The sequence below is a fragment of the Dipodomys merriami genome, unplaced genomic scaffold (genome assembly GCF_024711535.1).
Source record: "Dipodomys merriami isolate MVZ:Mamm:240054 unplaced genomic scaffold, mDipMer1.0.p SCAF_52, whole genome shotgun sequence".
Lineage (NCBI taxonomy): Eukaryota > Metazoa > Chordata > Mammalia > Rodentia > Heteromyidae > Dipodomys > Dipodomys merriami.
Genome location: NW_027206091.1, coordinates 8340701 through 8354487, shown reverse-complemented (window position 1 = coordinate 8354487; position 13787 = coordinate 8340701). Strand labels below are relative to the sequence as shown.

The window sequence follows — 13787 nt, the reverse complement described above, 5'->3', positions numbered from 1 at the left end:
CCACTTCCGGCTTTTTTCTTTTTGTTTATGTGGTGCTGAGGAATCGAACCCAGGGTCTCAGGCATGCAAGGCAAGCACTCTACCACTGAGCTACCTTCCCAGCCCCTTGTTCTCTTCTTTTGACACCTTGTATCTGCAGTTGGGACTGTTCCCTATATTTATTTATTTAATTTATTTATTTGCTATGGTGCTTGCACTCAGGGCCTGAGCACTGTCCCTGAGCTTCTTTTGCTCAAGACTAACACTCTACCACTTAAGCCATAGCACCACTTCTTGCTTTTTCTGTTTATGTGGAACTGAGGAATGGAACCTAGGGCTTCATACATGCTAGGCAAGCACTCTACCACTAAGCCACATTCCCAGGCCTCTGGGTTTTTTAACTAGAGAATGTGTCTGTTTTCTGTTACTATGAGGAAATACTGGAGGCTGGATAATTTGTTAAAGATAAGTAGTTTAATTTGGCTCACAGTTTCTGGATGTCCAAGGTCAGGCAGAGGGCATATCCAGTGTTGGCTTTGCCGGCAGCATCTTAAGTTGGCACATCAAGAGGTGGGCTGTGCAGCTGTGTTTGTCTTCTCGTCTATTGTTTCATAAAGCTACCCATTTCATCACAGGGAACCTATCCAGACAGGTATTCTTATTCCTCACCGCTAAACCCTGAGAGAATAAGATCTCTCTCTCTCTCTCTCTCTCATTGGTTACGGGGCTGCAGTTGGGACTCTACCACTAAGCCACATTCCCAGTCATGAGTATACTTCTTTTTGGATAATGTCTCCCCTTCACTAGCTTAGCTCTCTCCCAGTTGAATGATACTTTTGTGTGTGTGTCAGTCGTGGGGCTTGAACTCTGGGCCTGAACTCTGTCCCTGAGTTCTTCAGCTCAAGGTTAGTGTACTACCCCTTGCACCACAGTGCCACTTCTAGTTTTCTGGTGGTTAATTGGAGGTAAGAGTCTCACAGGCTTTCCTGCCTGGGCTGGCTTTGAACTGAGATCCTCAGATCTCAGCCTTCTGAGTAGCTAGGATTACAGTGTGAGCCAGCAGCACCTGACGAGTGATACTTTTTTTTTTATCTGATCATGGAACCAACCCAAAGCCTCACTTCATAATACTGAAATGATAGCCAGGCTCTACTTGTGAATTTTTGGTTCACTGGAGATAAAAATTATCATGGGGGGCTGGGGGTTTAGCCCAGCAGAAGGGCGCCCGCCTGGCGCGCCCAAGGCCCTGGGTTCGGTTCTCAGCCCTAGTTTAAAAAAAAAAAAATTATCATGGGCTTTCTTGCTCAGGCTGGTGTCAAATTGTGACTGATCCTCAGATCTCAGCCTCCTGAGTAGCTAGGATTACAGGCCTGAGCCACCAGCTCCTGGCTTTTCCTCAGCTCTTCAGCTCAAGGCTATTCCTCTACCACTTAAGCCACAGCACCATTTCCAACCTTTTCTGTTTATGTGGTGCTGAGGAATTGAACCCACGGCCTCATGCAAGCACTTTACCATTGAGCCACCTTCTCAGCCCCATGGCTTGACTTTTTTTTTTTTTTTTTTTTTAACTCTTGTCACTGCTTGCTCCAATATCAAATTGTTTCTATTTTTTTTTTTTTTTTTGGGTCCAGTCGTGGGGCCTGAACTCTGGGCCTGGGCGCTGTCCCTCAGCTCTTCAGCTCAAGGCTAGCGCTCTACCACTTGAGCTACAGCGCCACTTCTGGCTTTTTTCTTTTTGCATATGTGGTGCTGGGGAATTGAACCCAGGGCCTCAGGCATGCAAGGCAAGCGCTCTACCACTGAGCCACCTTCCCAGCCCCTCAAATTGTTTCTAAAAATAAGGTCTACCTACTTTTTTTCAGTCGTGGGTATTGAACTCTGGGCCTGAGCCCTGTCCCTCAGCTCTTCAGTTAAAGGCTAGTGCTCTACCACTTGAGCCACAGCACCACTTCCAGTTTTCTGGTGGTTTTTATTGGAGATAAGAATCTCATGGACTTTCGTACCCAGGCTGGCTTTGAACTGCAATCCTCAGATTTCAGCCTTCTGAGTAGCTAGCATTACAGGCGTGAGCCACCAGCACCCTGCAAGTCTACCCTCTAAACTAGTGTTAAGATAGTATATTTTTCCCCTATGCTTTTAACCTGAGAGCATTTCCTGTGGGTTGAGCACAGTTGGGTCCGACAAGATGTCCTTTCATTAGTGTTGTGGCCATTTATATTTAATGTGATCATAATGGCAACCTCAAGTGGCGCTGTGGTTCAAGTGGTAGAGCGCTCACCTTGAGCTGAAGAGCTGAGGGACAGCGCCCAGGCCCAGAGTTCAGGCCCCACGACCGGACCAAAACAAAACAAAACAAAAAAAAACAACAACAACATAATGGCAACCTCCCACCTTCTAAATTCCCCAAGTCATTCCTTGCCATCAGATCAAGATCCAAGTTCTCCAATTTGAGTTTAACTTCAAAGAAATTAAACAGATTCAATCTTGTCCATTTATTGAATAAACCAGTGGTGGATGAAGAGAAAAGCAGAGGAGGTTTGGGGCCAGAGTGGGTGAGAGGCCCTGCCTGGGGTGTGGGGAATCACTTGTAAAACTCGTGCTCCTGCTCGTCCTTCTTGATCACTGTCTTATATGCTTTTTCGAAGTCTTTGGCCAGGACAATGTAGCGATTCTCACGGACAGCGAGCATTCCACTCTGTTGAGAGACAGGAATTAAAACCTCTTCTGAGCTCAGGTACCGGTGGCTCACACCTATAATCCCAGCTACTTAGGAGATCTGAGGATTGTGTTCAAAGCCAGCCTAGGGAATCAAAGTCTGTGGTGTGTGTGTGTGTGTGTGTGTGTGTGTGTGTGTGTGTGTGTGTGTGTGTGTGTGTGTGTGTGTGTGTCAAAGTCTGTGGTGTGTGTGTGTGTGTGTGTGTGTTGGGGCTTGAACTCACCTATAATCCCAGCTACTTAGGAGATCTGAGGATTGTGTTCAAAGCCAGCCTAGGGAATCAAAGTCTGTGGTGTGTGTGTGTGTGTGTGTGTGTGTGTGTGTGTGTGTGTGTGTGTGTGTGTGGTGTGTGTGTGTGTGTGTGTGTGTGTGTGTGTGTGTGTGTGTGTGTGTGTTGGGGCTTGAACTCACCTATAATCCCAGCTACTTAGGAGATCTGAGGATTGTGTTCAAAGCCAGCCTAGGGAATCAAAGTCTGTGGTGTGTGTGTGTGTGTGTGTGTGTGTGTGTGTGTGTGTGTGTGTGTGTGTGTGTGTGTGTGTGTCAAAGTCTGTGGTGTGTGTGTGTGTGTGTGTGTGTTGGGGCTTGAACTCACCTATAATCCCAGCTACTTAGGAGATCTGAGGATTGTGTTCAAAGCCAGCCTAGGGAATCAAAGTCTGTGGTGTGTGTGTGTGTGTGTGTGTGTGTGTGTGTGTGTGTGGTGTGTGTGTGTGTGTGTGTGTGTGTGTGTGTGTGTGTTGGGGCTTGAACTCACTATCCCTGAGCTCTTCAGCTCAAGGCGAGTACTCTACCACTTGAGCCACAGCATCACTTCCAGTTTTCTGAGTAGTTTATTGGAGATAAAAGTCTCACAGACTTTCCTGCCCGGCTTTGAACCATCATGATCCTCAGATCTCAGCCTCCTGAGTAGTAGGATTACAGGCATGAGCCACCGATTCCTGGCTCTGTGAGACTCTTATCTGCAATGAACCACCAGAAAACCAGAAGTGGCCCTGTGGCTCAAAGTGGTAGAGTGCCAACCTTGAGCCAAAAAGCTCAAGGACAGCACTCAGGCCGTGAGTTCAAGCCCTGTACTGGGGAGCACATGCATTGCACACACCCATACCCTACTCCAAGCACTCTTTTACCTGGCATTCCCCCCCCCCCCCGACCCAGTGATAAAGGGGTGGGGGTGACTGAGACTCCACAGAGACAATGAGGTGATGATGGGGCTGCAGAGAGTAGTCTCTGGGAAGGGGAAGGATCTTTACACATCCCCTTTGTGGGTCAGATAGGAAGCATGGCTCACCTCCTGGCAGATGGAGTTGATATCAGCTCCTGAAATCTTGTCTGGCCGGGCCACATCTGCAGTAGGTAAGTTAAGGAAGCCAATCCCTACAGGGCAGGGAGAATGCCCAGAGCTGAAACTCGCCCTGTTGCCATCTTGCGCACACACCCCTCCCATTCTCCCTCAGTCTCAGTATCACCCCCCCTCCCCTGACTCCTGGCACAGTCTGGTGGTTAACAAATGGGGCCAGGTGCTGGTAGTTCACACCTGTCATCCTAACTACTCAGGAGACAGATCTGAGGGGCACGGTTCAAAGCCAACCGAGACAGGAAAGCCTGAAACTCTTAATTCCAATGAACCACCAGAAAACTGGAAGTAGAGCTGTGGCTCAAAGTGGCAGAGCATTAGCCTTGAGCAAAAAGAAGGCCAGAGCAGGTGTCCGTGGTTCATGCCTGCCATCCTAACTACACAGGAGGCTGAGGTTTTAGGATTACAGTTTGAAACCAGTGGGGCAGGAAAGTCCGTAAAAATCTTATCTCCAATAAACTACTCAGAAAAAGCTGGAAGTGGAGCTGTGGCTCAAGTGGTAGAGAGCTGGCCTTGAGGGCAAAGAGGCTCAGGGACAGTGCCCAGGCCCTGAGTTCAAGCCCAGATCTAGCACATGCACACACCAAAAACCCTAAACAAATGGGAGGAAGTGATGCTCATTTCCCCTCATTTCCAGAACAGGATACAATCTTCCAGGTCGACCTCCTCAGAAAGGTTCATCTTGCTGGTGATGGTGGAGAAAATCAACCTCTTTTGGCGGCGGTCAGGGAGTGGAAATTCAATTTTCCGGTCCAGACGACCAGGGCGCAGCAGGGCTGGATCCAGGGTGTCTGCTCTGTTTGTAGCCATGATCACCTGGCATAGGAAGACGCTTGACTTGCCTGCTTCCCTGCACAGCCTTTCCGGTCATGAACCTGATCCCGCCCCTGGCCCCGCCCCTGCCCAACCACCAGGTTCCATCTCCCTGACCCCCCACACCACACCTCCCTGAATCCATGTGAACCCCAAACCTTCACGTTGACGTTCTGGTCAAATCCATCCATTTGGTTTAGCAGCTCGAGCAGGATTCTCTGTACCTCCCTGTCAGCTGGATGTGCAGCACAGTGGTCAGTCGAGGATACCCCCATCCGGCATGGCAAGCCTGCCCGACAACCAGGCCCGCAGTCACTCACCCCCTGTCTGAGCATCGAATCTCTTGGTGGCGATGGCATCGATCTCATCTATGAAGATGATGGCGGGTGCATTCTCCTTGGCCAGGCGGAACACATCCCGCACCATGCGGGGCCCCTCGCCCAGGTACTTCTGCACAAACTCTGAGCCCACGACCCGGATAAATGCAGCTGGGGGGAGGACAAAAGTTAGATGGAGATGAGCATCCTCTGGGGCAGCATCAAGACATCGATTTCCTGATAATCAGGTCCTTCTCAGCCATTCGCTTGGGCCCCCCCAGAGATAGGATAGGCCAAATCATAAGCCCTGCCCACAAATCATTATTGTTATTATTTTGGTCTGATATTTAAAAATCAAGATATTAGCCGATGCCTGTGGCTCACACCTGGAATCCAAGCTCCTTAGGAGGGTGGGATTTGAGAATCTCACTTTTTTTTTTTTTTTTTTTTAATTTTAGTTGTCCAGTCGTGGGGCCTGAACTCTGGGCCTGGGCGCTGTCCCTCAGCTCTTCAGCTCAAGGCTAGCGCTCTACCACTTGAGTCACAGAGCCACTTCTGGCTTTTTTCTTTTTGCTTATGTGGTGCTGAGGAATCGAACCCAGGGCCTCAAGCATGCAAGGCAAGTGCTCCACCACTGAGCCACCTTCCCAGCCCAAGAGAATCTCACTTTACCATCTTGGAGATGGTCACGGAATCCAAGTCTACCGCTTGAGCCACAGCGCCACTTCTGGTTTTCTAGTGGTTTATTGGACGTAAGAGTGTCACGGACTTTCCTGCCCAGGCTGGCTTTGAACCACAATCCTCAGATCTCAGCCTCCTGAATAGCTAGGATTACAGACATGAGCCACCAGTGCCTGGCTTGGATTTGTTTTAAAATTTGACTTGATTTTATTTATTTTGGTGTTGGTTCTGGGGCTTGAACTCAGGGCCTAGGCTCTGTCCCTGAACTCTTTTGCTCAAGGCTGGTGCTCTACCAGTTGAACCACAGCTCTACTTCTGGCTTTTTGGTGATGACTTGGAGATAAGAGTCTCATGGACTTTTCTCCCCAGGCTGGCTTTGAATTGCGATCCTGGATCTCGGCCTCCTGAGGAGCTAGGATTCAAGACTGAAGCCACAGGAGCCTTGGAGCACCTGACACCGAACCTATGTTTTGTGCTACTGTGACCCTGGGAGGATGAATGAGCAAGAAATGAGGTGACAGGGTGAGGTCAGACAGCTGGAGCACCGGGCAGGGATGAAGGCTCACCTGTGGTGTGATGTGCCACGGCTTTTGCTAGCATGGTTTTCCCACAACCCGGAGGACCATACATGAGGACACCCCGGGGAGGATCGATGCCAATCTAAAACCAGAGGGGAGGAGGAGTCATGGAGCCCTGTCACTCACCCCAGATCCAAGGGGCCCCACCCTTTGGGCCCCGCCCCCTGGGCCTCCTCACCTGCTTGTACAGCTCAAAGTGCGTGAGCGGGAGCTCCACGGCCTCGCGCACCTCCTGCTTCTGGATGTCCATACCCCCGATGTCGGCGTACATCACGTCTGGCTTCTGGTCTGGGGGGAGGGGGGGAAGGAGCTTGGGATCCCAGCCTGCCCCCTCCTCCCACCTCCCCCTCCTTGGGGCCTCAGGCCCTCCCCTCTCCCTTACCCGAGGTGAGCATCATGATGCTGCTGTCGGCCTCGGGAGGCAGCACGTCCACCAGCGCGTTGCTGTGCTTGTGCAGTGCCACCGAGGCGTTGGGCTTGAGCAGCTCCCGGTCAATGGTGCTGAGGATGCGGACGTAGTAGTTGGAACCTTGGGGAGGGCACAGGAAGGGAGGAGAGGATGAGAAACTGCCCCCTCCTTTCTCCCCTCAACCTGAAAGTTGTCCCGTCATGCAGACCTGGGGGAACCCCCCTGGCCGATCCCCACACTCCCGCCATAACGACTTCCTTGTGTGTTTACAGCCCTGAGTGTGTCTCGAATGCCGGCTTTACATGGCCAGCTCACCTCCTCCTGGCGTCCACTTTCACTCACTGTGTCCCTGCGCTACCTTGGTGATCTTTCCGGGAGCCATCTCCAGGATACCCACTGGTCCCCAGATCCTGTGCCTCTCCCTAGACCACCACAGTCCCTACAGATCCCCACCTAGCCTCCCGCCCTGATTGGGCACTGTTATCCAGGTCTGTGACCTCAGAGAGGCCTCCATCTCTCCTACAACTGTGTTAGCGATCCCCAGCAACCTCCCTCCTGACCAGTCAGCCCCTCACTTGCAGCTGTCTCTTAGACATCTCCCAGTAATTCTTCCACTGCCCCCACTATCTGCTCCCTCCAGGCTGTAGCCATCTTGGGGAGCTTCCTCACTGTCCTCCTCAAAGACATGGGCCTTGCCAGACATCGATGGCTCACACCTGTCATCCTAGCTACTCAGGAGGCTGAGATCTGAGGACTGCAGTTCAAAGCCAGCCTGGTCAGGAAAGTATGAGATCCTTATCGCCAATTAACCGGAAGTGGAGCTGTGGCTCAAAGAGTAGAGCGCTAGCCTTGAGTGAAAAGAGCTTAGGGGACAGTACCAGGCCTGAGTTCAAGCCCCATAACTGCCAAAAACAAAACAAAACAGCCTAAGGACATGGGCTCCACCTGGGAGCCAATCTCCCTTACCACTCTCCCCAATAGGTCAGCAGTCCAATTCCAAAGTGTCACATAAGAACATAGATAAGGGCTGGGAAGGTGGCTCAGTGGTAGAGTGCTTGCCTTGTATGCTCGAGGCCCTGGGTTTGATTCCTCAGCACCACATAAGCAAAAACAAAAAAGCCAGAAGTGGCGCTGTGGCTCAAGTGGTAGAGCGCTAGCCTTGAGCTGAAGAGCTGAGGGACAGCACCCAGACCCAGAGTTCAGGCCCACTGGACCCCCCTCAAAAAAAAGAACATAGGTAAAGGGCTGGGAAGGTGGCTCAGTGGTAGACTGCTTGCCTCACATGCATGAGGCCATGGGTTCAATTCCGCAGCACCACATAAGTGGAAAAAGCCAGAAGTGGCACTGTGGCTCAAGTGGTAGAACACTTGAGGAGCTGAGGGATAGCACCCGGGCCCAGAGTTCAGGCCCCATGACTGTAAAAAAAAAAAGGGGGGGGCAGGGAAGGTGGCTCAGTGGTAGAGCACTTGCCTTGCATGCTCGGGGCCCTGGGTTCAATTCCTCAGCACCACATAAGAAAAAAAGTCGGAAGTGGCGCTGTGGCTCAAGTGGTAGAGCACTAGCCTTGAGCTGAAGAGCTGAGGGACAGCGCCCAGGCCCAGAGTTCAGGCCCTACGACCGGACCCAAAAAAAAAAAAAGAACAACACACACACACACACACACACACACACACACACACACACACACACACACACACACACACACACACACACACACACACACACACACACACACACACAGATAAAGGAAAAAAAAATTCTTTTTGGTGTCAGTCCTGGGACGCAGGTGCTGTCCCTGAGCTATTTTGCTCAAGGCTATTGCTCTACCACTTAAGCCACAGCTCCATTGGTAGTTCATTGGAGATCAGAGTCTCATGGATTTTCCTGAGTTGCCTTTGAACCATGATCCTCAGATCTCAAGCCTTTGGGGGTAGCCAGGATGTCAGGTATGAGCCACCAACACTCTTCCTGCCTTATTAGCTGTTCTTTAGCACCGGGCAGTCCCCAGGTCCAGGCAACCAGGAACTGGATGGGTAATGAATGACTATGGTGCTCTGGCCCACACTGTCACTTGCCTGTGGTAGAGCCTACGATGGCTGTGTTCTGATCCACAGCTTCCAGAAACTGCCCAATGACCAGTGGGATGCTCTGGATCCGCTTCACCTCCTCCTGGGCATGGAGGAATTCCTTCTTCAGGTTCTTTTGCTCATCCTTGATGTACTCCTCCTGCACCTCCAGGAACTCCAGCTCCTGCTGTAGCTTCTGTGAGCACAGAGAAGAGGGGGAGGAGAAAGATGACTCTGGGCCTCTAGCTGGAGAATAGGAAGAGCATGAGAAGCTGGGACCTGTACAGGCTGGGGTTGACGATACCTTGTAGCGGCTATACAGGTCCTCCAAGTCCTCAGGTTCGGGTCCCAGGAAGGACAAGCCAGTCTGGGGCCGGGACACAGACAGTGCTGGGATCTCATCCTAAACTCAGGAAGCAAACCAAGGTTGGAAAAAGATATTTACTCCCATGAGCCCCCTTCCCACTTCACCTCAAACAGGTGCCCAAGATCGTTTGATCCTTCTAAATAAAGACCTGGAAACTGCTCTAGACTCAAGATAAGCTTTCACCCAGTCTCTTCAGCAAGCCCTTTTATTGGGGGGAGGGGGAGGGTCCGGGAGTGGGGCCTGAACTCTGGGCCTGGGTGCTGTCCCTCAGCTCTCCAGCTCAAGGCTAGCACTCTACCATTTGAGCCATAGCACCACTTCTGGCTTTTTTTTATTCCCCCGTCTGCTTATGTGGTGTTGAGGAATCGAACCCAGGGCCTCATGCATGCAAGGCAAGCGCTCTACCACTGAGCCACCTTCCCAGCCCCCAACAAGCCCTTTTGTATGTAAAGGTGTCTTGCAAACAGGTTGCTGGAGGTATGTCATTCCTAACAGGATCTCCACGTCACCAACTAGCATCTAAATGTTACATCGACTCATCTCCCTAGCCCCCCCCCCCCTGGACAGAGCACAATTCCCCCGTGTTCTGTGCCTCTTCCAGGCACCCTAGCATTCATTACCCAGACTCCCAACAGACCGCCACTGACATTAGGGGACGCACCAGCCAAGCCATGGATAGAATCACAACTCCCTCTCTCCACCTCCGCTACGCCACAAGCCCCAGTCGTCTCCCCACTCTCGTTACCCCACATCCCTGGGCCACCCACCTGGTCCTACCCCAAACCCTGACGGGGTGACGATGTCCCTAAGCCATCGCGGCCTGACCTCGGAAGTCCCTCGGACGTAACCCTGTCTCCCTCCCGCCCCCCAGCTCCTCTGGCAAAGCCTGGTCGACCCTCGGCTACACGGACAGGCCTCGGGGCAGCACTGCGGCCTGAGGCCATCCAGACCCAAGCTAGGACCCTCCCAATCACTCAGCAGCCCCCCTCCCCCGTACCCCCGCCTCCGGGTCTGGCTTCACTCGGCAACTTGATCGAGATCACAGCCAAATGCCCACCGTACCTGAGCCTTCTCCACCAAGATGCCAATCTCCTCCATAGTGACTGAGCCGGCCTCTGGGTGGCTGGGCCCTATCCAAACCACTGCTTCCGTTGACGTCACCGGAAGTCCGTAGTCCCAAGAGGATCATGGGAAACGTAGTCTACTTCAGGAGGCTAGGATAAAGGGCGGGAAAGACCGGGTGGTGGTGGTGGGTTCGGCAATACGGGAGCAGCTCGCGCGTGCGCAGTGATCTCCATGGGCAGCGGGAGGGCTCGCGCGTGCGCCATCGTGCGCCAAGACGCCATCTTGAGCAGTCTCCATGAGGAGGCCCGTTCTTTCCCAGTAGGCGGCGCTCGTGCCAAGTGAGGACGCCTTGAGTTGCCGGGTTCCACAGAAGGGGGCGTGAGGCCTCCTCAGCTTGCACCAAGCGGGGGTTCAAGGATCCTCTGGGTTCCATAGAGGGCGTTCAGGGTACCCCAGCTTCCACAGGTGTGGGGTTCAGGTTGTTTCCAGGCTCCCCAGAAAATGTGGGGGTGTCAGGGTATTTCCAGGTTCCACAGGAGGCCTGAGAGGTTCCAGTTATCTCCAGGATCCGCAGGTGTTGGGATTTGGATTGTTTCCAGGTTCCATAGGTGTGGGGGTTCAGGTTGTTTTCAGGTTCCAGGGAAGGTGGGAGGTTCGGGGTTTTTCCAGGTTCCTCGGAAGGGAGGTTTCAGTGTCACCCAGGTTCCTCAGAAGAGGGGTTTCGGTGTCACCCACGTTCCACAGAAAGGAGATTTCATGTGGCCATCTTGGTTCCACAGAGTTATTTTAGAAGTTCTGCTCATGTGTTACTCCATAGGGTGTACCCCTGGAGTGAGACGCCAAGGGGCCAGTTCCAGGAGATGTGAAACAGGTAGACTGTGTGCTGGAGAAAATGGGCCCTGCAGGACACCAGCACAGCATCTACACAGGTGGAGGAAGGAAGGGGAGGGGGAAGGAGAGAAGTCAGCTCAGGCTAGCCCTCCAGGACTGGGGTACAAGCCTAGCCCCAAATCCTAACACTGTGTTCTATTCTTTTTTATGGAGAAGGAAACAAGGCATCACCCATGAAGCTGCTTACCACAGTCACAAGAGAGAAATGACAGAGCTGGGTCGAGACCTAAGATCTGTTCTCCTTACACTACCACTACCACCTTCACTCACACCAACTACATTTTTTTTGTTTGTTTGTTTTTTGCCTGTCCTGGGGCTTGAACTCAGAGCCTGGGCTCTGTCCCTGAGCCTATCTGTGCTCAAGGCTAGCATTCTACCACTTAAGCCACAGCGCTACTTGTGTTTTTTTTCTGTTTGTGTGTTACTGAGGAATCAAACCCAAGGCTTCACGCATGCGAGGCAAGCACTCTACCACTAAGCCGCATTCCCAGTCAATTTTAGTTAAATAAACTTGCATTGATGCATAAATACATAGAGGGGTATGAAGCATTTCCACAGGGCTAAAGAAATGCACCTAATGAGCAGGGTGCCAGTGGCTCAGACCTGTAATCCTAGCTACTAAGGAGGCTGAGATCTGAGGATCATGGTTCACAGCCAGCCCAGGCAGGAAAGTCCATGAGACTCTTACCTCCAATAAACCACCAGAAAACGGGAAGCTCTGTGGCTCAAGTGGTAGCACTTGCCTTGAGTTGAAGAGCTCAGGGACAGCACCCAGGATCAGAGTTCAAGCCCCATGACCAACAATTAAAAAAAAAAAGAAATTTACCTAATGTAACTAGCATTCAGATTAGCAACCAGATACTGGCAGCCTCCAAGGTCCTTTTCCTCTGTATCTTCTAAGAGACAACGCTCAATTTGACAGCAGAGATTGCTTTTTGTGTGTGTGTGTGTGTGTGGTTGTGCTGGTCATGTGGCTTGATCTCAGGGCCTAGGCACTGTCCTTGAGCTTTTTTGCTCAAGGCTAGCATTGTACACTTGGAGCTGCAGTACTACTTCTGGTTTTCTGATGGTTAATTGGAGATAAGAGTCTCATGGCCTTTCCTACTCAGGATAGCTTTGAACCAAGATCCTCAGATCTCAGACTCCTAAGTAGCTAGAATTGCAGGTGTGTTTCTGTGTGTGTGTGTGTGTGTGTGTGTGTGTGTGAGAGAGAGAGAGAGAGAGAGAGAGAGAGAGAGAGAGAGAGAGAGAGAGAGAGAGAGGAAGAGAAACAGAGAGACAGACAGAGACACAGAGAGACAGACAGAGACACAGAGAGACAGAGACAGAGAGATGAGGTACTGGTACTGGGGCTTGAATTCAGAGCCATGGCACTGCTCCCTGAACTTGCTTGCTTGCTTTGTTTCTTTGTTTCTTTCTCTCTCTCTCTCTCTCTTTCTTTCTTGTCAGTTGTGGGGGGCTTGAACTCTGGACCTCTAGACCTGGGTGCTGTCCTTGAGCTCTTTAGCTCAAGCTGAGCATTCTACCACTTGAGCCACAGCCCCACTTCTGTTTTTCTGGTGGTTAATTGGAGATAACAGTCTCACAGACTTTCCTGCCCAGGCTAGGTTTCAACCATGATCCTCAGATCTTAGCCTCCAGTGTAGCTAGGATTACAGGCATGAGCCACCGGTGCCCAGCTCCCTGAGCTTTCTTGCTCAAGGCAGGTGCTCTACCACCTGAGTCACAACTGTGCCTCATACTGGGCAGCTCCCATTTTGGTTGAAGGTGTTCCCACCGCTGATCCTTTGGAGCCCTGGGTGAGGCTGTATACACAAGTAGAAGACAGCACATGAAGACAGCTGTGTTAGCAGAGAACAAGTCATCATCCATCCTCAGCATCTTACCCTCAGCTCCACCCAGGACAGCTGTTCCAGAATGCTTACTATTTCAAACTTTAATGTTTCCAGAGAAGTCCAAATTTAGGAGCCAGGAGTGTGATGTTCTTTGTCTAGCGTGTGTGAAGCCTTGGGATTGAGTCCCAGTGCACTTCCACAGTGTAACAATACATGTATACACTTCCAGTTTGTAAATGTCAATCATTAATTCATTTTTAAGCCTGGCATGGGCTCCGGTGCCCAGTATTGTTTCCAAAGCTGTGGGAATGAAGACCTTTTCCTGTTCCCAGGCAGACGTGGAGAGAGGGATAGGAACCATTCAGAAGGCAGAAAGAGTCAGGTGCTGGTTGGTGGTACCTGCCTGTCATCTTAGCTACTCAGGAGACTGAGATCTGAGGATCACAGTTCAAAGCCAAGCCTGGACAGGAAAATCTGAGAGACTTTTTTTTTTTTTTTGGTCATGGGGCTTGAACCCTGGGCCTGGGCGCTGTCCCTTAGCTCTTCAGTTCAAGGCTAATGCTCTACCACTTGAGCCACAGCACCACTTCTGGTTTTCTGGTGGTTTTTTGGAAATAAGAGTCTCATGGACTTTCCTGCCTGGGCTGGTTTTGAATTGTGATCCTCAGATCTCTGCCTCCTGAGTAGCTAGGATTATAGGTGTGAGCCACTGG

General features: G+C 51.5%; 1 protein-coding gene across 1 annotated transcript; it reads right to left on the bottom strand.

Annotated features, from left to right (window-relative positions):
- Positions 1-2456: 2456 nt before the first annotated feature.
- Positions 2457-10454, bottom strand: LOC138811177 (26S proteasome regulatory subunit 6B). The gene is made up of 11 exons (XM_069998846.1): positions 10346-10454; positions 9221-9319; positions 8926-9112; positions 6824-6970; positions 6620-6729; positions 6430-6523; positions 5186-5353; positions 5024-5100; positions 4700-4868; positions 3987-4042; positions 2457-2674 (listed from the first exon to the last, which is right to left on the bottom strand). The coding sequence occupies exons 1-11, from the start codon at positions 10379-10381 to the stop codon at positions 2561-2563; spliced, it is 1257 nt and encodes a 418-aa protein (XP_069854947.1). The 5' UTR covers positions 10382-10454; the 3' UTR covers positions 2457-2560.
- Between the last annotated feature and the right edge of the window lie 3333 nt (positions 10455-13787).